The sequence below is a fragment of the Schistocerca serialis genome, unplaced genomic scaffold (assembly GCF_023864345.2).
Source record: "Schistocerca serialis cubense isolate TAMUIC-IGC-003099 unplaced genomic scaffold, iqSchSeri2.2 HiC_scaffold_1261, whole genome shotgun sequence".
NCBI classification, from domain to species: domain Eukaryota; kingdom Metazoa; phylum Arthropoda; class Insecta; order Orthoptera; family Acrididae; genus Schistocerca; species Schistocerca serialis.
Window position 1 is genome coordinate 4212232 of NW_026047471.1, and position 25528 is coordinate 4237759.

The window sequence follows — 25528 nt, forward strand, 5'->3', positions numbered from 1 at the left end:
TAACATTTAAAATGCTTCGATTATCTTCTGTTCCGGCTTTCCCACAGTCCGTATTTCACTACCATAGAATGCAGGCCGGCCAGGGTGGCCGAGCGGTTCTAGGCGCTACAGTCCGGAACCGCGCGACCGCTACGGTCGCAGGTTCGAATCCTGCCTCGGGCATGGATGTGTGTGATGTCCTTAGGTTAGTTAGGTTTAAGCAGTTCTAAGTTCTAGGGGACTGATGACCTCAGCAGCTACGTCCCATAGTGCTCAGAGCCATAGAATGCAGTGTTCCAAATGTAAGTTCTCAGAAATTTCTTCCTCAAATGAAGGCCTCTTAACCATGAATGCGCTTTTCGCTAGCGCTAGTCTGCTTTTGATGTTCTCCATGCAGTGTACGACATTGGTTATATTGCAGCCTTGATAGTAGAATTCCTTAACTTCATCTACTTCCTGACCCTAAATCATGATGTTAAGTTTTTCGCTGTTCTCATTTCTGCCATTTCCTATTACTTTCGTCTGTCTTATATTTATTCTCATTAGACTGTTCATTCCATTTAACAGATTGTGTAATTCTTGTTCACGATCACTCAGAATTGCAATGTCACCAGCGAATCATATACTGATATCATTTCACCTTGGATTTTGATTCCACTACTGAACCTTTCTTTTATTATCATCATTGCTTTTTCGATGTGCAGCTTGAAGTCCTCTTGGCTTTGTACATATTTTATATTACCCATCTCTCTCTATAGCTTGCTGTTCCTTATTGCTGTATCTATATCCTTCGAGAACTTCAAGTGTATCTCGTCATTTCTTAGTACTTGCGTATCCCACTTCTTATGTATTCATTAAGGAAATCTGCTTAACAACTAAAAAAATTCGTATAAACATGAATTTTATTTCATGGTGCATGTATAGGACAAAACTTCCGATGAGGCAGCTGTATTCTGCAGTAGACCCCAAAAATCGTCAGTGGTTTCAAGAAAGTCTTCTGAATACAGGAGACAAATCAAATGAAATTTCTCATGACTTTCATGAAGTTAGGAAAGTCAATAACTGTTTATCACTGTAATATCAATTGGTATTGCGATATCTATTGAGGTGATGTCCTGATGCTATTAGCTTCTTTCTGTTCAGTGCTTATCATTGTAATATCAGATTATATTGCTAGCACTATTGAGGAGATGTCGTGATTCTTAATTTTTTCCGGTCCAATGTTTGTCATTGTAATATCAAATGGTAGTGCAATCTGTGCTGAGGTGATGTTGTGATGCTATTAGCTTCTTCTGACCCAATGTTTATATTTCAATATAAAATAATATCGCTAGCACTATTGAGCTGATGTAGCGCTATCAGCTTCTACTGGCCCAGTGTTTATCACTGTAATATCAAATACTACTGCAACCACTAATGAGGTGAAGTCATGATGGTATTAACTTCTGTTAGTCCAGTGTTCATCACTACATCTACATTTACAAAGTACTTCGGAAGCCACCTTACTGTGCGTGGCAGAGGGTACCCTGTACCAACACTAGTCATTTCCTTTTTCGTTCCACCCGCAAATAGAGCAAGGGAAAAATGGCTGTCTATATGCCTTCGCAATAGCCCTAATTTCTCGAATCTTCAGGGCCTTTGTGCGCAGTGTGTGTTGGCGGCAGCAGAATCATTCGCCAGTCAGCTTCAAGTGCCGGTTCTCTAATTTTTCTCAACAGTGCTTCACAGAAAGAACGTCGCCTTCCCTCCAGAGAGTCCCATTTGAGTTCCTGAAGCATCTGGTAACAAATCTAGCAGCCCGCCTCTGAATTGCTTCGATGTCTTCCTACAATGCGACCTGGTACGGTTTCCAAACACTCGAGCGGTACTCACAAATGTCAAATGGTACTGCTGTAAATATTGAGGTGATATATTAGTTTTTGCTGGTCCACGTTTGTCACTGTAATACTAAATGGAGTTGCTATCACTATTGAAATGATGTCGTGATGCTGTTAGTTTCTTCCAGTGCAGTGGTTATCACTGTAATATCAAACTGTATCGGAATACCTATTGAGGTGTGTCGTGGTGCTATTAGCTTGTATCAGTCCAATGTTTATCTTTCTAATATCAAACAGTATTACAAATACAACTGTAGCCTTGATCTCCCTCTATACTTTATAACTCCACCACACTTACTTCTATCGCCAAATCAGTTCCTTTAATATCCGTCACAAGTGGAATAACAGTCATCTCTTTGTGGTGACTAGTTTCGGACAATCACGTCCATTTTCAGACCATGACTTAAGACGTAATTGTAATCGTACAGTTCCCACCAATATACATGTGAGTAACGAGATAAGCATTATCCCTCACTATAATCATTATTACATAGATTGGATACACCTCGTACGAACATACAATGTGAATTCTTTCCAATAGGACGCAGTAAACATATATGAACCTTAATAATGTCCAGGACTAACTGAAAGATCAAGTAACTTCAGCCACGAATTTAGAACGCTGCAATACAGATTTCAGGAAGTAGACACAAGTTTCCGTCATCTTCCGGATGTCATATTCTAATTACTCAGTCTATATCAACATTCGACCAATGAGAAATTTCTGCTGTGTTACGGTTGGTCAAAGCCTAGCTTATAATGGCTCGCATTTCACAGACAGCTACACATAGATATGTAAATTTCACAAATAACATTCAAATACGCAGGTGTAAAAACAGAACTCCCAAAAGAGGCAAGAAAACACATACAATGACAATCAAGAATAGAAGCAAAATATTCGGACACGTATGGCTGTTAACAACACGAAAATGTTTGATATTTGTACATCTACTCCAAAGTAAAAGTTCAAACCACAAAATATTTCTCTTTAAATACAAAATACAAAAAAAATAATTTTGAATTACTACATTTTAATAGTAAATTATGTAAAAGATTGGAATGGGAATTTCAAGATTATGTAAAACATGAATACTGGAACCAGAAATGTGTAGGACGATTGATTCAGTCACTACTAAAGGAAATTTATTGCAAAATAATGATCTGGTAAATACTTTAAAACAGAAATACAATATCGGATTCGCAGTTTCTCGTCATCCCTATGTAATGCGAGGTAGACCACTAAATGACACGAGCGGCGGACCCCGCGGAGTAAAAGGAAGTGAAAAACATTGTGTTGTTAGCAGAGAAGCAATGGCACATAGAATCAATCAAGACAGCTCAGTGACTTTGAACGTTGACTAGTCGTTGGATTTCATCTGAGTTACAAATCCATCATGGACGTTTAAACGCTTCTAAAACCACCTGTTTCGACTGTTGGTGGTGTGATTGTGGGGACGCAGAGGAATAAGCATAGCTAAAGGAAGACTAGACATCGTGTACTGACGGACGGGGATCGTAAAGCAGTGCGGAGGGTGGTTAGTAAAATCATATGAAATCAAGTGAACGAATCATTCGTGAGTTCCAAATGTAGCAGTCCAGCTACGACAATGGCTGTGCATAGGGAGTTAGATAGTGGTAAATAATCGAGCACATTTCTGTACTCAGTGCCAAGAGACACTCGAAGTGCTGTAAAGAACGAAATCACTGTACAGTGGGTGACTGGGAACGTGTGATTTGGAACGATGAATAGCGCTGGACCCTGTATGAAAGGGTTTGTGTTTGGCGAACGCGTGGAGAACATTACCTGCTATCATGTGTAGTGCCAACAGTACAGGGGACATCGTGTCACTGTATGACTGTCTTTTTCGTGATTACGGGGAGGTCACCCTATTGCTCTGAAAAATAAATAAATAAATAAATAAAAAACGCTGAATACTGCATTTTGAACGTGGATATTATTCAGCAACCGTATACTAATTTCAGCGTAGGATTAAACAGCCAACAGGTTACACGTAAATAGTAGGTACATTGACCTAGATTTCCACACCTACTAGGAGGGTCTTCATTAGAATAAATGTTGCTAAATCCTATAAAATAATACATAGGAAATGAGGTATGACGAAAAACACATTAAACAACACGACAATTTTTATGACGCACGAAGGTTACTTTCGTCACATTACTTTGATAAAAAGCGATAGAATTTGCAGCAGCTATGCTCCTGTAAAAGGTAAAATATAACGTTCTAGCCTTTGCCATGTGTGCCCAGCTGGGAACGACATCAGACCGATCGGCCAATGTGACTTCCGCTGCTGCCGGCCGCCGTGGCCGAGCTGTTCTAGGCGCTTCAGTCTGGAACCGCGCGACCGCTACGGTCGCAGGTTCAAATCTTGCCACGGGCATGGATGTGTGTGATGTCCTTAGGTTAGTTAGGTTTAAGTAGTTCTAAGTTCTAGGGGACTGATGACCTCAGATGTTGAGTCCCATAGTGCTTCCATGAAAACAATACAACTTGCGCCGCCTATCAGAACATGTAACATGAGCTCATTTGAAACGTTGTAACAGAAATAGTTTTAAAAAAGGCAGTTAATTTTAAAAACAAAATATAAAGAGAGCTGAATGTCTTTTTGAAGGTACACAGTAGTCAAGCAGTTTGAGTATAACAGAGGCTTTAAAGAAATTACTATTACGTCAAGGGCAGAATGACACAGAAAATATTTACAAACTGTTCTATAATCCAGAAAACATATGCATGAAGTTTACTTCAGCAGCACATATCTATGAGATTAGGTGAAAATAATGTTTCGACACCAGAAGCAGGGAAAATATAGTAAAAATAGAAAAATCAACATTTCCCGAATAGTGGATTGAAACCATTGAAAAAATTTGTGTTACGTAGTTGTAACTGCCCATCGTTCTTAGAAACAGGCTTGAAAATCTCTAGCTCTTCGAGTCTATGACCTTTCTTTTTTCTATGTAAAATTGAAATATGTTCAACGCGTTTCGGTTTATGTCCGAAAATTAGCAGATGATCAGCAAAAGTGGAGTTGTGTACACAACAAATGTTCCTTGTTTCCAGAATGAAACTTCCTGGCAGATTAAAACTGTGTGCCAGACCGAGACTCGAACTCGGGACCTTTGCCTTTCGCGGGCAAGTGCTCTACCACCTGAGCCACCCAAGCAGACTCACGCCCCGTGCTCACACCTTCACTTCTGCCAGTATCTCGTCTCCTACCTTCCAAACTTTACAGAAGCTCTCCTGCGAACCTTGCAGAACTAGCACTCCTGGAAGAAAGGATATTGCGGAGACATGGCTAAGCCACAGCCTGGAGGATGTTTCAAGACGTTCCTTGTACCTGACACTAAACGACTTTCCAGTTTGTTCTACATAATAAACGGGATACGCATCACAAGTGATTTTATATGTTTCAAATGGCTCTGAGCACTATGGGACTTAACATCTATGGTCATCAGTCCCCTAGAACTTAGAACTACTTAAACCTAACTAACCTGAGGACATCACACAACACCCAGTCATCACGAGGCAGAGAAAATCCCTGACCCCGCCGGGAATCGAACCCGGGAACCCGGGCGCGGGAAGCAAGAATGCTACCGCACGACCACGAGCTGCGGACGGTGATTTTATACACACCTGAATAGCGTATCGGAGCAACTGCGGTCTTGAGATTGAGCATGAGACGTTCTTTGTAAGTTATTGTTCGTGGACAGGGCAACTTTGAATCCATATTTTTTAATCATAAGACGACGAATTTTGTACGAAATGGGGCACAGAAATGTTATCGAGAAAACATTTTTATTCTCGTTACTGTCAGGAATAGCACTGCTGCCGAAAGTGATCACTTTAGCGTCAGTTTTAACTTTGAAGATCACCTCGAATTTCTTGTCTACTATTGTGGGATCTTACTCGTTATCAACTATAATAGTTTTTTATGGTCATCTCTTCATTAAGGTTGTCACGTGACAAAGGTACAGAGACTTCACGATGAAAAATGCTTCCTCATTCCCATAATAATTTCTATTATAATGTTTCAAATGGGCACACGCTACTGTCCATGCCCGATAGGTGGCGCAAGTCGTATTGTTTTCGTGAGAGCAATGTAAGCCACTGGGCCGATCCGTCTGATGTCGTTCCCAGCTGGGCACGCGTGGCAAAGGCTAGAACGTTATATTTTACTTTTTACAGGAGCATAGCTGCTGCGAATTCTGACTATTGCTTTCTAGTTACGCAATTTTATGTAAGTAACCTTTGAACATAATGAAAATTGTCGTCATGGTTAAGGTGTTTTTAGTCATACCTCATTTCCTATGTATTATTTTATAGGATTTAGCAACTTTTATTCTAATGAAGACACCCCTAGTAGGTGCCAAAACCTAGGTCAATGTACCTACCGTTAATGTGCAACCAGTTGGCCGTTTAATCCTATGTTCAAAGGCTAAATGCTCGGGATATGAACACATCTCAGAGCACTGTGTACTGCATGTAGTAGAGGAACAGTACGGAGATGATGACTGATTGTATCAGCTGACAGTGCTCCCTCTCACAAAGCAGTATCTGTGAGACACTGGTTCGTAGACAATAGCATTCCTGAAATAGATTACGGTCCCCACTGTCCCAGCCTGAAGCAAATGGAACATGTTTCGGAGGAGATTGAACGTCGACTTCGCTCTCGAGCCCACCGTCAAAATCCCTACCTTCTCTGGTGTCGGTTGTTGATTCCTCCACAGATTTTAGAGACTTCATTTAAAGTATCCCCGCGGAGTCTGAGCCGTTATAAAGGCGAGGGGTGGAAACACGCCATATTAATATCTACTAATAAGTGACCGGATACGCATGACCAGGTACATAAAAAAATGAAACTCTTCATTAATTTTGCTGAGGGAGAGCTTTCTGACAGTCCAAAGTATAAATTTATTTATCCGTGCATGCTGAATGATCTCTTCCAGCAATTTCTGCTGCTAGGCCGTGGCGGTGACGGCATAGCACGCACATAAATATTCAAGTACAGGTATTACATACCCCATGACGATAGTAGCTACTTGTGCCTGCCTATACTGAATTCATGCTGGCTGGAAGCAACGACGCTCGTCGTTCGTTTATGTCAGACTCAAAAATTGCAATGTTTCCGACACATTACACTATTACTTTGGCCACTCTCGTGCTTTTAGTGCTTGCAGAATAACATTAGCCTGCAGAATACTATACGTGAGACACCAGTTTATTTCCTCGCGTGGGTGGAACCAGACAAGACATTGCGCCTTGGTGCATTCCTCTCATAAGGAGGAATATACGCTATACTCGCTATACTCGCATCTTCGACGACTTTTGAGATGCAATGACAAGGAAGAATATGAATTTTATTGCTGGCCTCTTAGGTTCCAGCCTAACCACATACGCCGTAATCGCCACATATTCGGATATAAAGATGTAAATATTTATTTCGTCCTCCTTTTTCCAATCAGACAGAAATGTAAATAACATCGAATATACTAGTACTACATTCATAAGAAAGTCGCAGAATGTGTTAAAAACGCTAAGACGAAAAAAAATTAGCATATAGTGAAATGCGAACTACTTCCTTTGAGCCTGCAATTCATATCTTTATCCGCTTCGCTACCGAAAAGACATGTGTTTTTCGTTTCTTATGTCGACTGTGATAGAACTTCATAAAGGTTAATATCGTCGAAGCATCATTAACTGACATTTAATTATAAGGGTAACGTGCCTGTGATAAATCTTCAATGCGCCGCTGCCTTGAAACAGCGTACTGGTAGACGCTGGGTCCTTTGAAACAGCATACTGCCATGAAACGCAAATCAATATGGAGTTTCAAAACTTGTCGGAGATACCAGTACAGCAAAGACCAGAAGCGGAAATATGCTCCTCTTTGTGGAAGGAGTGCATCAGGACCAAACGTCTACTCGCGCCAGCACGTTACAATCACATCTTTCTCCACACGCTCCTTATTGTCCGACTCTTGACTATGAATATTTTACCGTAGTTTCTCTCTCAAAGAGCCGTTTTCGTACATATTACATTTGCTATTAATATTGTGGAGATTTACATGAAAAGACAACTCCGTGCACCACGTGTCAGAGCTCGTGAAAAGTAATGTGCCACTTGCACACACCCTCGCCCTGAGTGCTACGAGGGTCCACCCCTGTGATCCGAAGGCGCAGCGCCGCCATTTAACTGCGCCTGCCGACCTGCGCTCTTCGAACGTGATGTTTGCTATCTCTTCTTTTTCGCGGTTGTCAAAAACAGTCCAAAAAGCTTCGCTGAAATGGTTCAAATGGCTCGGAGCACTACGGGACCTAACATCTGAGGTCATCAGTCCCCTAGAACTTAGAACTACTTAAACCTAACTAACCAAAGGACATCACACACATCCATGCGCGAGGCAGGATTCTAACCTGCGATCGTAGCGGTCGCGCGGTTCCAGACTGAAGCGCCTAGAACCGAAAAGATTGTAACGCTGTTAAAGGATAAGTTGTGCTGAGAAATAATTGTTAAAAATGAAATTCGATACGTTACGCTGTTTCCGAATTAAATATCACTGGCATTTTTATTAACAACTATTTCTCAGTAGAAACTACCCTGCAATACCCTTACAAGCGTTCTAGACTGTTTCTGATCACCCTGTATAGGGTAGTGAGCTCCACAGACTTCACACACCATAGGTGGTGGGTAGCTCTTCACGTTCAGACAAATGCGATTACACAAGGTGATTCTGTGGTGATGTTATAAATTTTCAGGAATGCTGGCGTAGGATAAATGTATCAATTTGAGGTAATGTGTTTAACACAATTGCTCAGCAATTAAAAAGATGAAAAATAATTATACCGTACATCAAAAATTTTGTTGCTGGCGATGTGTTTCGACCAAGAAATCGAGCACGGAGTGTGGACAAGTAGTCCATTTCACGCTGGGAGGTATCAATGACACTGCGGTACCAGCAATAACATTTATTTATCGAGTAAAGTATACAGGTATCTTCAGTGCTGCGGCCGTAGTCCATGCGTAAACGTGTGAACCGCAAAGAAGTGTTGATGACTCGTCATTAAGTCACGACGTCCCTCCGGCAGGTCAGTGACACTGCCGCGTGCTGTGCTTGCAGTAGTGGAGGAGACGTTCCACGACCCAGTGCCACGGCTTCCACCTCTGCACCCTCAAAGAAGTCCTTTACCACGACTGTGGCCCCGAATGTCGCATGTCTTGAAGGCTAGGCCCTGATCATCCACCATGGATCAGCCAAGACGGCAGGAGACGTTCACGGGTCGGCCAGGAGCCTGCAAGCACATGTCACGCCTCAAAATGGTCGCTTGCAGATCATCCGCGATCACCTGCAGGGTAGGAGGGTTGGCTGCACACCAGTCTCCTCATCTGCAATGATCTAGGCTTTGATGTGCATCAGGTTGGCTGCATCTTGGCATTGAAGTCAGCAAGCATGTAGCAGACTGGCCACAGTCGATTGCCTTGCCATGGTTTCACTGAAACTCAATAGACTGTCATTCTCTCCGGTTATAGTGACATAGACAGAATGCTAGCACGACAGATCGTGTTGTTGAGCTCCAAACGCCTCGCTACTTTTATTGGCAAGACCCTTAGAAAATGTAACAGATCTACTGAGGACACTGCCTACACTACGCTTGTCCGTCCTCTTTTAGAATACTGCTGCGCGGTGTTAAATCCTTACCAGATAGAACTGACGGAGTACATCGAAAAAGTTCAAAGAAAGGCAGCACGTTTTGTATTATCGCGGAATATGGGAGAGAGTGTCACAGAACTGATACAGGATTTGGGCTGGACATTATTAAAAGAAAGGCGTTTTTCGTTGCGACGGAATCTTCTCACGAAATACCAATCACCAACTTTCTCCTCCAACTGCGAAAATATTTTGTTCACACCGACCCACATGGGGAGGAACGAAGACACACTACTTGCCATTAAAATTGCTACACCACGAAGGTGACGTGCTACAGACGCGAAATCTAACCGACAGGAAGAAGATGCTGTGATATGCAAATGATCAGCATTTCAGAGCATTCACAAGGTTGGCCCCGGTGGCGACACCTACGACCTGCTGACATGAGGAAAGTTTCCAAACGATTTCTCATACACAAACAGCAGTTGACCGGCGTTGCTTGGTGAAATGTTGTTGTGATGCCTCGTGTGAGGAGGAGAAATTCGTACCATCACGTTTCCGACTTTGATAAAGGTCGGATTGTAGCCTATCGCGATTTCGGTTTATCGTATCGCGACATTGTTGCTCGCGTCGGTCGAGATCCAATGACTGTTAGCAGAATATGGAATCGGTGGGTTCAGGAGGGTAATACGGAACTTCGTGCTGGATCCCAATGGCCTCCTATCACTAGCAGTCGAGATGAAGACTGTAGCGCCAGAACCGCTCGGCCACCAGCGGCCGCCTGTAGCAATTTTAATGGCCAGTTGTGTAAAATAAGGGAAATCAGAGCTCGTGCGGAAAGATATAGGTGTTGATTCTTTCCGCGCCCTATACGAGATTGGAATAATAGAGAATTGTGGAGGTGGTTCGATGAACCCTCTGCCACGCACTTAAATGTTATTTGCAGAGTATCCATGTAGATAGATGTAGATGTACTTAAAGGGCTGACCCCGCGCTTATGACGTGGTGACTAAGTGCATGAGCTCATTTTCCCCCTTTCAACGGACCAGCGAACACTCGTCGCTGCAGTAATTCTATAATTATTATCGCCATGTTCGGCTCTTTCTGCCTTTGCAGCAGCGCTTGGGTGGTGACGTTAGTAACGTTATCTCACGGTACCTTGTTATGTAGCACAGCAATGTTTGATGTCCTGCCTGCCTCAGCCTAAGGTAGTGTAGGGCTAATCGTCTCATGCCCTGATGTCTGTTACATTGGAGGTACGTCTTTTTCACACTCCGACTGGCACACTGGCCTAGAACTAACCTTCTCTGTCCTGAACTTGTCTGGTAGACCTTTTAAAAATTTTAAACGTGTACAGTGGAATTATTCCACTGCACAGAAATATGTTGACACACTGTAACTGCTAAACGTTTATAATTTGATTTAAATTCTGTTATCAGTTGAGGCTTGTTAATTTTGACTGCACCTAAAAGTGGTCAAGTGATTTTCAGTAATAATTTTATGTAATTATAAAAATTTAATTTAATTAACAACTTCATTCCTATTGGTACATTGAATACAATAATTTTCAGGACATCGCTGGTGGAAGCAGACAGTTCATAGTCCTATTGCTCATTTACTGTTTATACAAAAACATTATGTAAAGAATAAACGTATGAATCACACAAGCACATTATTTTTATGCCGTATTTACAGAGGTTTTTGGCATGTACATCTTGAAGCTGCATCGTAATCGAACTAGAACCAAAATTTCAGAAATAATGACATTTTGTCCAGGCGCAGAATGATACAAAAAACAATACTAATAATTCTTAATAAATAAATCCTATATTCCGTGCATAGCTGCTAGCTTATAAAAAAATTTGATTTCTGCTCTTGTGGATCGATTGCCAGTCTCACCTCTGAGACAAAATTTGCCACTAGACTGGGTATTACAGTATGAATTCCACAGTGACGTTATTTTAAGCAGCAGTGCCCATTTTCAACACTTCCTACAGGATGTGGCTTCCTCACTAGCACAGCTCTAAACACACTGACCTACTGCACGAATCAATGAAGCGATTCTTCCATTCTCCACTCTAGTTCCTATATTCCATGAAAACGTGGGCGATCTTCTAGATAGACTTCGTGTGTACATAAATATTGTGTGACAGGTCTCATTTTTGTTCAGATGGACGACAAGGGAACCATCAACAGCGACGTGACTAAAGCTGTCTTCCTCGCCAGCCACGACGGCACAGCTGTAGACGGCCACGGTGAGCTGATCGACATGTGTGTCCCGGGAAGAGGTGAGTCTCCGACAGCACTCGTTTCTACAAATCGTATTATGCTTAGACCTCAACGAAAATGTATAGTGGAAATGAAGATCGTTAATGGGGGAGACTTTTCAGCTATATCGGAATTGTGAGGTGAATTTAAATGGAAACACATAATGATTTCTGATCAGACGACTGTACGGTAATATCAACGGCAGCATAGAAGTGTGTAACAGGAGAAGGGATCGTTATGGACAAAAAAAGTGGCAGTGAGTAAGTAACTGCGAACAGTTCAGTGATAGAATTATTCTCATCAGAATTGATAGCAGTTTGCACCAGCAACAGTGACACAGGTATCGGTGCTGACGTCTCAAGCAGAAGATGAAGAGACAGAGAGTATAAGATGAGACTGAACAAGTAATTTAGTATTAAAGGCAGATGAAAATCTTACAATCACGGGTGACTGGAACGCTGTAGTATTACCTCGGTAGTAGGAATGAGAAAGAGAAAGACTAACTGAATTTAGAAATGAAATGAAGTGATCGTATGGCATTGATGGCCAGTGCAAAACTGATGAAATAATGAGGAATGATGAGATCCGCTTGAAGGTCTCTAATTTGTAGTTGCTTCGATAATGAATACCGCAGTAGATAACCCACTTAAAGAGCGATGAACTGCTCTTAAAGGGTAATCACAGCCGTTTGAAACGTAGGCGTAGCTACAAAAAAGGTAACTGCGAAGAAACCATTTTTGACACAAGAAAAGAATTGATCCACGAAACAGGGAAGTACCAAAATATTTATGATAAGACAGGAAACAGAAATATAAGTCATTTTGGAATAAAATAGATAGAAACTACATGGAAGCCAAGGGCGAAATCGTTGCAAGAGAAATGCGAAGAAATCTAAAAAGAGAAGGTCGGTGGGAGGAGGGAGTCAGCAAATATAAAAGTCAAAACAACCACCAGCGAAATTAAAAACAAGTGCGGATAAGAGAAAAGGAAGACAGAAGGCCTCTACGAGAGGAAGGACTCGTTACGTATAAGAAGAAATAGATATGGAAACATAAGAGATCTAGTATTAGAATCAGGGATTTGGAAGACTTTCGATCAGTCATTGGGGGAGATAGCAGTTAACGACTATTCAAGATGGTTTGTGAACTAAGAGTCTGGACACATACCATCATCCACACAACCACCGAAGACAGCAAGAGGTGATAAGTGTGAGAAGTATCGCACAATCAGCTTAACAGCTCATACGTCTAAGTTGCTGACAAGAATGTTATAGAGTTGAAGGGAGAAGTAAACTGAGGATCCGTTTGACCACGATCAGATCGTGTGAGAAGTATCGCACAATTAGCTTAACAGCTCATACGTCTAAGTTGCTGACAAGAATGTTATAGAGTTGAACGGAGAAGTAAACTGAGGATCCGTTTGACCACGATCAGATCGGCCTCAGGAACGGTAATAGGTACGACAGATGGAGTTCTGACGTAGGGCTGGTAATGGATGCAAGACACGTTCGTAAGATCTGTCGACATAGAAAAATCATTCGGGGATGTAAAACGGTGCAAAATGTTCGAAATTCTAAGAAAATAGATGCGAGCAGCAGGGAAAGACGGATAATATGCAATATGTATAGGAACCAAGAGGGAACAATAAAATTGGAAGACCAAGAATGAAGTTTTCGGATTAAAAAGGGTGTAAGACAAGGATGCAGACTATTCAATCTATACATCGAAGAAGCAGTACGCAAATAAAAGGTAGGTTCAGGAATGGGAATGAAATGATAAGGTTCGCTGATGACATTTCTATCCTCAGTGAAAGTGAAGAAGAATTGCAGGACATTTTGAATGGAATGAATGAGCAGCCTAATAAGCGCAGTAAACCGAATAAAGATGAAAACGAGGAGTAGCAGAATTGAGACTAGCGATAAATTGAACATCAAAATTGAGACCAAGAAGTTACCACAGGCAAAAAGAGCATTCCTAGACCAAAGAAGCCTAATCTCGAACGCGGAACTTAATTGGATGGACAAATTTTTTAGAACGTGCTTTTCGAGCAGAACATTATATGGAAGTGAATAATGGACAGTGAGCCGAAGAGTTTGAGTTGGGGTACTACAGCAGAATTTTGAAAATTGTGTAGACTGATGAGAAATGAAGAAATTTTCTGCAGAATCGGAGAGGAGAGGATACTGTGGGAACGTTTATAAGAAAGGACAGGGTGAATGATTGTAAGATGTAGAGGAATAAATTCCGTGAAACTAAAGGGAGGTCTAGATGGTAAAAACTTTAGGGGAAGACAGAGATTGGAATACATCTTTCAAATAATGGAGGACGTTCGGTGCAAGTGCTACCTTGAGATGAAGACTTGAACACGGGAGAAGTTCTTGCGCACCGTACCAAACCAATAAGAAGACTGAAAATACGAAAAAGTGCCGGCCGGAGTGGCCGTGCGGTTCGAGGCGCTTCAGTCTGGAACCGCGTGACCGCTACGGTCGCAGGTTCGAATCCTGCCTCGGTCATGGATGTGTGTGATGTCCTTATGTTAGTTAGGTTTACGTAGTTCTAAGTTCTAGGGGACTGATGACCACTGATGTTAAGTCCCATAGTTCTCAGAGCCATTTTTTTGACCCACGAAAAAGTGGAATTTGATAGACCCACGCACGGGTTCCCGTGTTTGATTCCCGGCGGGGTCAAGGATTTTCTCTGTCTCGTGATGACTGGGTGTTGTGTGATGTCCTTAGGTTAGTTAGGTTTAAGTAGTTCTAAGTTCTAGGGGACTGATGACCATAGCTGTTAAGTCCCATAGTGCTCAGAGCCATTGTTTTTTTTAACTTCGATAGAAGTTTGGGAGGCAACGTATAATCCTGCTGGTCCTTTTTAGGCAATCCGCAGTAGATCCGCTCTAGCTTAATCAGATTCTTAAGTTAATATACCGTCAGCACATTGAATGAACTCAGAACGTGTGTGGCTAGCGCATGCCTACCTGGTAACGATTATATGGACTGCAATAACAATAATGGTAATTTCTGGACGGGACGATACGTAGAATAAGGGAAAGGCAACCACACAAACGCACACTGCCACCGCAGCAGCGAAACTGTCGCAAGACTGTATGTTTGCGTGTCTGTATAGTTATTTGTGTGATTGTGTGTACTTTTACCTGAAAAATAGCAATAGCTCGAAAATTGTTTTGTGTTATGATGCTCCACACATCAGTTCTCTGTAGGTGAATGGTTCCCCTTCCGTTATTTTACATGAGCTTTGATGTTACACAGTTACGCCAGTTTCATCTAATTGTCGAATAAGAGCAAGTTTTCTGCACAGTACAACCATAAATTATACTTTTGTTTTTAACCACTTTCAACTGAAGACCATTATGAAGTACAAATAAAATGCTATGTTCATTTACACATATGAATTAGCTAGCTGGAACTCGGTTCATTCAGGCAATGTGTCGACAACACGCTTTCTTTCCACATGAAACAGGAATTGATATTAAACATTATTTGTGTTCACATCTCAGTCTGATCTTCCCGATATAGATATCTTATTTATCATCTCGAAGGAAAGTCAGGATATCTGTCCCTTACAAATAATGACTTATGTTCCCAATTCAGCTGATCATTTACTCTTGACATTAAACTGAAGCTTTCAATTCTTGGAAGATAAAGTGTAACTCGTGTGTGTGTGTGTGTGTGTGTGTGTGTGTGTGTGTGTGCGCTAGAATATTTTTTTTTTTATGGGAGTTATTCGGTATACGAGTAAACCCAAAGGCGTTTCCTCTTACGAAACTCAACTCAGGCCCCATTATATTTTAATGGAATCAAAATAGAGCATTTTCGTGCAAAGCTACTTACAATGTAACGTAGTCTGGTCTGTTTCATTTCGCTTTCTCACTGCTAACAGGTACTCGTTTCAGGTGCATCGATATTTCTTTGTAATTTTTCTTTGTATTGATGTTCTGACAGGAATAAAAATCTGTCGACAGTACTTGGTACCACCAGTAACATTAATAACTTTAGAGCTCAATTCTGAGAAAGTGCTGGAGTTCGCTCTCTTCTCTGTGTTGCTTCGATAGCCTGTCATCAGTGCCTGTGGAAACCATTCCCGTGGTCTGTCTGACCATTAACATTGTGATTCTGAATGTTTCCATGTTTCGCAGAATTTCATTAAATAAATAACAAACCTCTTATTCATTTTCTTTGTAACAGTCTTATTCTGATTCCGATGGCATTGCGAAAACATTAGTGTACCCATAGTAACTCAAGCAATACATCATTAGCATTGCATTATTTACAAGATGCAAATAAAATTTTGTAATTGTAAAATTAATTTGGCTCGTTAATAAAGCAAGTCCAGACATTTCTCAACCGAGTTAAGTTATAAAGAAATTCATTTATTCTGAACAGTGACTACTGCAATTTAATTAATGTTCAGAACATTACCTAAGTTGCAGCAAACGCTGTGCGAAATGAACGAATCTCTCTACAACGTCCCCTCGTTAACATGAAGAGTAGTCGTTTTAACTACCATCTCGAAAAAATGAAGTTACGTTAGGTTACATAACTAACTTTCGGTTCCTGTTGATATTCATCATATGGTGCAAATGGTTCAAATGGCTCTGAGCGCTATGGGACTTAACTTCTGAGGTCATCAGTCCCCTAGAACTTGAAACTACTTAAACCTAACCAACCTAAGGACATCACACACATCCATGCCCGAGGCAGGATTCGAACCTGCGACCGTAGCGGTCGCGCGGTTCCAGACTGTAGCGCCTAGAACCGCTTGGCCACCCCAGCCGGCCAAATTCATCATCAATGATAAAATCCTCTACAGCTGTAAAAACTGTAGCAAAAATATATGAAGACCCTTCCCACAGAAAAATGGATTATCATGCAGTAATTCGTTTCCTGTATTTGAAGAGGATTTAGGTGAAGACTGTGGTAACAATGTACTGTCATATGATACAGTGCTTCAGTGGCCCAGACGGTTCCAACCTGGTCAAACAAATCTGAATGACGATGAAGTGACACACCATCTCTCTGTGAACTGACAACTGCAGTATAGGTAGAGGCCCTGGTGCTCGAAGCCCACCGGATCACAAGCAATGCAATAGTGGAAGAAGTGAAAATCATGTGTGGGTCAGCTTACAACAACTTGCACAACATTTTGAAAATATAAATCGTTGCCACCCACTGGGTTCTACAACTGCTCATGACACTTGAAAGCCTGCTGCCAGACTATACGTCTCGTATGCAAATCATAATTTGACTGATAATCAGTACTGTCTAAGCTAAATTCTCATCTTTGAATAAAAATAATGAACAGTTGTAATTAATGAAATCTGTGATTGGCATACGAAGCCACGTAATTCCATATTAATACCTTTTCTTGGTGGAGGTCTTGCATGAATTTTACTGCAGTTCATTTGAGAGCATGATGAACCAAATTGGATTGGCCAGCCCGACATGTTCGTCTTTGTAGTGTGTTATTTTATAGCGTCGGCTCCTCCAGCGCTCTGCTACCTGCTGCCCCAACCTTTACCTGCCACTCCACACTCCATCCTTTTCCCTTCTGTTTTGACATGGTGAAAACTGCCACATAACTGGGCACAGATTGGGTCCGCAATGCAGTCGCAGTGCGCCCACACAAAGTCCGAAAGGTAGACGGCCGGCCAGAGTGGCCGTGCGGTTCTAGGCGCTACAGTCTGGAACCGCGAGACCACTACGGTCGCAGGTTCGAATCCTGCCTCGGACATGGGTGTGTGTGATGTCCTTAGGTTAGGTTTAAGTAGTTCTAAGTTCTAGGGGACTGATGACCTCAGAAGTTAAGTCCCATAGTGCTCAGAGCCATTTTGAACCAGTTTTGAACAGGTAGACGACCCGCTTATCAGGAGAGGGCGGAGGTTGATGGGGATGAGCAGATTAAGGCACAGCGACCACTAGGAATCAGGTACTGGACACCAGGCCTTGCTATTGTCAGGAACTGGCGACGAACAAACGCCTTACTGCCGATTTTGCATAACGCTTTGCACCCTGAGTGACGTGGGTCCACGTCTGCAGTCACAGAAGTGCTTAATGTGATGTGTGAACACCTGCACTCAGTATGAAATCGCAGTTTTCACAAGGAAAGGCATGCAGGCCAAACAAACTTCAAAGGAATTTTATGCTGAAGATCTGCTTTCCAGGAACGCTGTGTGATGAGCAGTAACAGACTGATAAACATTTTCGCACGCTGAGGAAAGTCGCTTGCCTGCTTCGTGAAAAGAGATTTTCTTTTCCTTTACCTTCCTCCCCGTCCTCGCCATATGCAAGGTGGATGACCCCTGGCCTAACAGGTTATAAGACACCTAAAATACATTCTCCCGAGTGAGTCCCAAGATGACAAATTTTAAGAAGTGCTTGTGTGGAGGAGACTGCGTTTACTGAAACATAGAAAAGCGCGGGCAGTGGGCGAAAAGAGCTGCAAGATCATGTGTGTAACGAGCGGTTACTCTTATAAAAGTTTAGCACGGAGGGGAGATTGTTTATGTGCAAACAGATATACGCCTGGCTATTGGCGCCCTCCAATTGTGCAGACTTACAGAATAAAGAACAAATTCTGATATCGATAAAGAACAGAGAGGATGCTTGGAATCTGATCTCAGTTGAGGACAGACTTAAGTGATTCGTCGGGAATGACGCACGACACGACATCAAGGTTGTCTATAGAAGGAAGACTTCAGTTCTCGACTGAGAACACTTGAATTAGACACTTCAACTGAAGTGTTGCATTCTGCAGCATATCATACAGCCCATCTTGCGTCACACTTCAGAGAGCTGAGCATGGTGAGCAAAAGTAGTGCTGGCGAAAAGGGTGCGAGAATGCACGTACATTTATCGACATGGTGTTAGGGATAGCAACATTTCATAATCCAATACTTTCGCGAGTTTCGACAGACTCATCACTACCAGTTAAATGTGTTAGCTGCGTGTGTCTTTCTTCCTTTCGGCAGACGTGGCCAATCAGTGAACGATCATTGCAGATTTAAATACCAATAAATCATGTGCAGATTCCAGCTTTATCCCACCCAACTGAATTATCCAATCCATGTCGAGGTATTCATGTGTCGGGTTTATAGTGACCCATGTCTACAATTAATATTTTTCTCATTATGTGTGTTGCTTGTAATCTAACTGATCCGATAATAACTTGTTATTCGTGTACGTCAGCAGAGAATATTGTAGTACACGGGTTTAAACGCAGACCACAGTTTCATTTAATGGCTTTGCAAGATGAAAACAGCGTTTATTACCTTGTATGAGTTACAGCACCCAGGTGTCATATTTTCTATGGCCACCCTTTCTTCATTACAAACATGTTTTGCGACACCTTTTCCACTACATGCATGTGAGTACACGGAGAGCAATCTGACTGTCTGTGAGGTCAACTGAAGCGAATCGTTCTGGCAGCCACAACTGTAACCTGACACTTACACAGATTCAAAGAAACCCACCGAACCAGGGCATCAGAGGAAGTTTTGCAGTTGTGTCAGGCGAGTCCAGACGACTTCTTTAGTCGCGTGAACACCATAGACGAGAGCTGGGTATATCACTATGAGCCTGAGATAAAGAAGCAAAGCAATGGGCATGCGTGTATTCACCATTGTCGTAAAAGGTAAAGATACAACCATCATCGCGCAATTTGATGCTGCCGTGGTGTTATTCTAACAGATGTTGCTCTTAAGGTGCAAACCACTACAGGAATGCAACTATCGAAATCTGACGAGGCTACAGGAGGTCCTCTGGTCGAGATATGGCGGGAAGCTGTCCAAGAGGCAGTGTTTGTTCCACCGCAACACCTCGGCTCATTTTACACAGGATACATACATGTCGCTTCTTTGGGCTATCTAATTTTCTCTCCTTCCTCGTGTTCTCCTGACAAGGCATCCTCTGACGAGGCAGTCAATTCCAGAAAGACGTTGAACACTTCCTGAGCTGGCCGGAGTGGCCGAGCGGTTAAAGGCGCTACAGTCTGGAACCGCACGACCGCTACGGTCGCAGGTTCGATTCCTGCCTCGGGCATGGATGCGTGTGATGTCCTTAGGTTAGTTAGGTTTAAGTAGTTCTAAGTTCTAGGGGACTTATGACCACAGCAGTTGAGTCCCATAGTGCTCAGAGCCATTTGAACCATTTGAACACTTCCTGAAGGGCTAAAATGCATACTTCTACAGCGAAAGTCTCCATCTTCGAGAAAAATATGTTACAATGAAGAGCAGATAATTAAAACCTCATGACTATCCTCATAGAGAGTTCTCACCCTAGAGTAGGGAGAGGTATACTTGGAACAGTCACAGCCTCTGTGCTATACTTTCTAAAGTTACAATACGTACTGGCACAGTAATTACCCATTTTGCTCCCAGAAGAGGTTGCCACCGTTGTTTATTGTAAGTCCTGAAAAAAATGGAAAATCATTTGCTGTGTGACAGGGTGCCCTTTTGAAATTTACTTACCCCAGGAGCGTGACATGAAACAGCAGTTGAATAACAAGAATGTGCTCTGTTTATTGTTGTTCCGTAAGGATTACGTTTGTTTTAATATCATTATTTACTTCTTTTTTTCAGTTGAGACAGATACTTGCGAGAAGGCGTACGCACTTGTGAAGTGTGTTACAGTGGAGGTAAGTCACCATGTGATAGACTTTTCTTTTTACTTAACATAACATGTCCAAATAAAGACTATTATAACTACGCTTTATTTTTGCAGGCGGCTACAAAACCTTATTATGCTTTTGCGGTTGATTACTTTAGAAACCAATTCAAAAATAAAAATTGTCCTCCCACGTTTCCTGTGACATACGAAATTTGAGAGTAGGGATTTCCATAGTAAAGTTTCTTGTCTGTGTCTGTTGTGTTGCCGAAGAATGTGGCGCTGTGACTAAGATGCTGGAACTTCACTCGGGAGGACAGGGGTTCAAATACCTGTCTGGCCGTACAGTTTTACGTTTTCCGTTGTTTCCCCAAATCGCTTCAGGTAACTAAATGAATGGTTCTTCGAATCGGACACTGTCGATTCCCTTACCATCTTCCCAGTTCCAGCACGTACCAGGTGACACAGAAAAACGGGAACATTTCCACAATCCAATAAAACTAAAAGTCGTGAAGGAAAGAAATTGCGTTCATAGTAATTGAAACCATAAAACTTTGCCATTTACGAAACATTGATGGCATTTATCACTTTTTTAAAAATTACGTCTCTTAGATGGCGTCCTCCTGTACGAATACATTCGTGAAATCCGTTGTTGTGATTCCTCATTGAACGCTGCAACGTCTCAGCTGGGATACTGTGAATTTCATCCCGAATTCTCTGTTTTAACTCATCCAGGGTTCTTGGTTGTGTAGACTTTGCTCTTGAGGTAGCTGCACAATAAAAAATCACAAACAGATAAATCTGGCGATCTAAGGGGCCTGGGAATGTTACCTAATCGTGAGATCTGTTGCCAAACAATTCTCTCACATATGCCATTGATTGGCGTGCAGTGTGTAATATTGCTCCATTCTGTCGAAACCAGGCTTCTTCAACGTTTGGAAAGTTGTTAAATGCAGTTGTAACGAAAGTTCGTAACATCTCCTCGTAACGATCGACATTGACAGTTATTGTATTTCCCTGTTCATTTGCGAAAAAATACAGTCCGATAATCCCATGTGATGAAGCACCACACCATACTGTCACTTTATTAACGTGTAAAGGGCGCTTATGAACGTCATTAGGATTGTGTTTTCCCAGCAACCTGTGAGACGAAAATGTGCCACGTCTAACATCCACAAGTTGTTTAGAAATTCATCATCACTGTTTATTTTTGTTGTCATTTGTTGACAGCATCCTAATCGTAGCCGGTAATCTTTGTCCTTCAGTTGTTACACCATCTGTAGTTTGTACGGATGAAGTTTTAAATCAAGATTAAGAATTCTGCGAACACTCTCCCGGAGCATTCCAACCACTGCTGCTTGCTTACGAATTGAACGACGTGGGCTCCTTAAGACAGACCCACGTATAACATCAATGTTCACTGGAGAACGCGCACTTCTTGGTCGTCCTGTTGGTTTCTTCTTGGCTCTGAGCACTATGCGACTTAACTTCTGAGGTCATCAGTCACCTAGAACTTAGAACTAATTAAATCTAACTAACCTAAGGACATCACACACATCCATGCCCGAGGCAGGATTCGAACCTGCGACCGTAGCGGAACCGCATGGCCACTCCGATCGGCTTTTCTTCTTGAGGGAAGATCCAATCTCTTCAATGTTATTAATCCAACATTTCATCGCGTGTTTCAATCTCTTCAAAGTTATTAATCCAACATTTTATCGCGTGTGTCAATGGAACGGCATCATGTCGTCCTAAATTATAATAACGTCGAAACTCCCTAGGGGCCGCTACCAAACGCTGTTGTCCGTTCCACTGATCCATGATTGCTGACATAGCGGACTGTTTGCTCGCTAACTGTCACGAACCCGCAGCGCTGCCACCTGCCCATGGCTGTCACTACTCATTTCAATCGTTCCCGTTATTCTGTGTCGCCCTGTACGCTGTCTCTAATGAGCTGGCCATCGAAGTGACGTTAAATCCATATTCCTCCTTACAAGTTCAATTTCATAATTCCTTTCGTCTCCTATTAACAGTTTCACATCAGAAGACACCATTTACTTGAACAATCGTATTATTATTGTACTGTTGTTTCAGTCTACAAAGTGAGTTAGGATCTCCGTGGGTATACTTGGAGGAATTATGCCTCTTGAAATTATTCTGTCTTCCGACGCAGAATCATGGAGTTACCTGCGCTCCTTTGTGAAGTGTAATGTACAGAGACACGTGTAGACAAGGCTACGCCCCAGCCAACGCAGTATTTGTGATAAATTTTATAAATGACCAAGAGTCTTCTTTGTCGGAAAACATCTGCTCATAGAGTTTCATTTAAGGAATAAAACTACCTTGAATAAAAGAAGTAGCTTAGAAAAAGTGAAATCAAATGAGTTGCGTATCAATATTTCAAATTCACAGACTTTTTTTATGAAAAAAGACATACATTCGCCATAATTGCGTAAAAGAGATTTCTAATTCTTTAGGATATCTAAGGCTTGCGCCGGCCGGGTTGACCGATCGGTTCTAGGCGCTACAGTCTGGAACCACGCGAGCGCTACGGTCGCAGGTTCGAATCCTGCCTCGGGCATGGATGTATGTGATGTCGTTAGGTTAGTTAGGTTTAAGTAGTTCTAAGTTCTAGGGAACTGATGACCTTAGAAGTTAAGTGCCATAGTGCTCAGAGCCATTTGAACTATCTAAGGCTTGCACTGAATTAATACAAAAGAAGTAGCAGGCGCAGTGCATACCACGCTCCCACAGAAAGAGGTCTGGGAGTGTTAAAGAATTGATCGTGTTGACCACGTTCACAAAATCCATAGTTGTTCCAATATCCTTGTACAAAGAGCATTTTGTATGTAGCACAAAAATCTACAAACTTTATGTATCTGGTTCGATATAGTTACGGCTGTTTTGAGTTCCTCTTCTTTTAAACGTTATGTTACACTCAGTGACAATACACATAAACTTTTGATGTTTGATGTACTGATTGTGGCACTGAAATTGCAAATCAATAGCTGAATGGCGAAGTACTCCAGTTTATGGACCTTTTCTTTATTCGTCATCCAAAAATTTTACCTAGATAATAATTTCGAAACTTTAAAGTTCACAGAATTCCCAATACCTTTGATGCACACCTCATTTTGCTGATATTATTAATGAAATCAGAGTTCCAAAGTGAATGAATATTAGCTAAATAATACCTATAAGGAATGTTCCACATATAATTCATTGATCTTTTTTGCGTCATCAGTTCTCCATTTCGTTTAATTAGGCCTGCCAAGAGCTGTTTACTTGTGCCAGTCTCGTCATCTCAGATTTTCACTTGCACCCTATATCCTCAGTTAATTGTTAGATGTATTCTAAACCTTGACTTCCGAGCGTACACAGAAATTTATCCAGGAGAGAGGTGTGGAGGGTAGGGGGAGAGAGGGGGGGGGAGTAGGGAAGCGAAGGCAGGATTCTAATATTGCTCTCTTTTACATCAGTTTCGAGACATGTCAAGCCACAAGAACTAAATTTTACAGGTGGCACAAAAGTTATTATATCTCAAAGAACTGAATATATGAATAAAAACTCTGTTCTCCAAATTCCAAGCGTAACTGCCCCCTCCGTCCCGCCCCCGCCCCTCACCCTTGCGGACCCCCATGGTTATTCCCTCTGCAGCTCCTTCTAGTACCACGGAGATTACTCCCTGGTGTATTAAGATATGTCCTATCGACCTGTCCCTTCTTCTTGTCAGTGTTTACCACTTCTTTCTTTATTCGCCGATTCTGCGGAAAACTCCCCACTCCTTATTTTATCAGTCTGTTTAGTCATCCATCTATACCATTTCCCCTTTTTTCCGGTTTCCTGCAGTCTTCGATTCACTACCATCCAATACTGTGATCCGAACATCATTCTTAAAAATTACTTCATCAAATCAAGGTCGATGTTTGATATTAGTAGATTTCTTTTGGTCAGGAATGCCCTCTTTGCATGTGCTAGTCTACTTTTGACGTCTTCCTTGCTCCTTCCGTCGTATGCTCCCAAGGTATCAGAATCCCTTACCTTATATGTAAGGTGTAATAATCACTTCTGATACGTCACCTGAAACTTATACATGTTAAAATGTTTCAGGAGCTGTCACGACGCCAGGCACGTTAATCAAGAGAGGTCTCTTGAATGTCCGTCTGCTGCGAGTGAGTTCTAATGACAAGAGGAAAACGATGTAGCATGAAATCTCAGAAGTGAAAAACAATAGCTGAAGTACCAGTCAGTGCATTTATTCGTAGCAATAAAACGTTGCATTGAATCCTGCTTGTGCAGTTTTATTTCCTGATTCTAATCAATGCACGTGCATTACTACTACCTGTCGACATCTTCGTCATTAGAGAAAAAGTGATAGCTCAGTTGCAGGACACTTTGAGACTTGAAATCGTCCAACAAACCATCTAAATATCTGCATGGCACGGCTACGCAGCTAGCAGCTTTCCCACACTTATTCGAAGTATTTTACAATTATAATAATTTCGTACTATTTGATGTGGCGCAGGAACAAATAGAAGAGATAAGTGGTTGAGGATTGTGGTTGCATAACTTCTGAACCAAATGTACACTGGTGTCCAGAATTAAAACAACAAACTGAATTTTGCAAGGTTGCTTTTATTTTGCCACAAAACAGTGTAAACAGGTGAAAGCAAAGTAGAAATAATGTAATGAATACAGAACGCAAACAGCTGCAACATGCATAACAGTAGACGCAAACGTTCTTCGTTTTTTTCAAACTTAAGAGATTTGTACACACATTCCAAAAACTGATTAATGTGCTCACTATGGGGTGCGACCATTTCTGGCAGCAATACAGGTCTGACAACGACGGAGCATGCAGTGAATAATGTCATCAATGTAATGGTGCGGCAATAACACACATAGCCGGCCGCGGTGGTCTCGCGGTTCTAGGCGCGCAGTCCGGAACCGTGCGACTGCTACGGTCGCAGGTTCGAATCCTGCCTCGGGCATGGATGTGTGTGATGTCCTTAGGTTAGTTAGGTTTAAGTAGTTCTAAGTTCTAGGGGACTGATAACCACAGCAGTTGAGTCCCATAGTGCTCAGAGCCATTTGAACCATTTTTGAACACACATATAGCG

The 25528-nt window shown here is 42.0% G+C and overlaps 1 protein-coding gene across 1 annotated transcript in view; it reads left to right on the forward strand.

The window, feature by feature from the left end:
• LOC126438158 (uncharacterized) overlaps window positions 1-24698 on the forward strand; it is a 59222-nt gene extending 34524 nt beyond the window's left edge. The window contains exons 5-7 of the mRNA XM_050090535.1: window positions 11691-11808; window positions 20384-20439; window positions 24519-24698. Coding sequence (XP_049946492.1) covers window positions 11691-11808; window positions 20384-20439; window positions 24519-24545 — 201 coding nt within the window. The 3' untranslated portion in view covers window positions 24546-24698. The remainder of the gene's footprint in view (window positions 1-11690; window positions 11809-20383; window positions 20440-24518) is intronic.
• The last annotated feature ends 830 nt before the right edge of the window (window positions 24699-25528 follow it).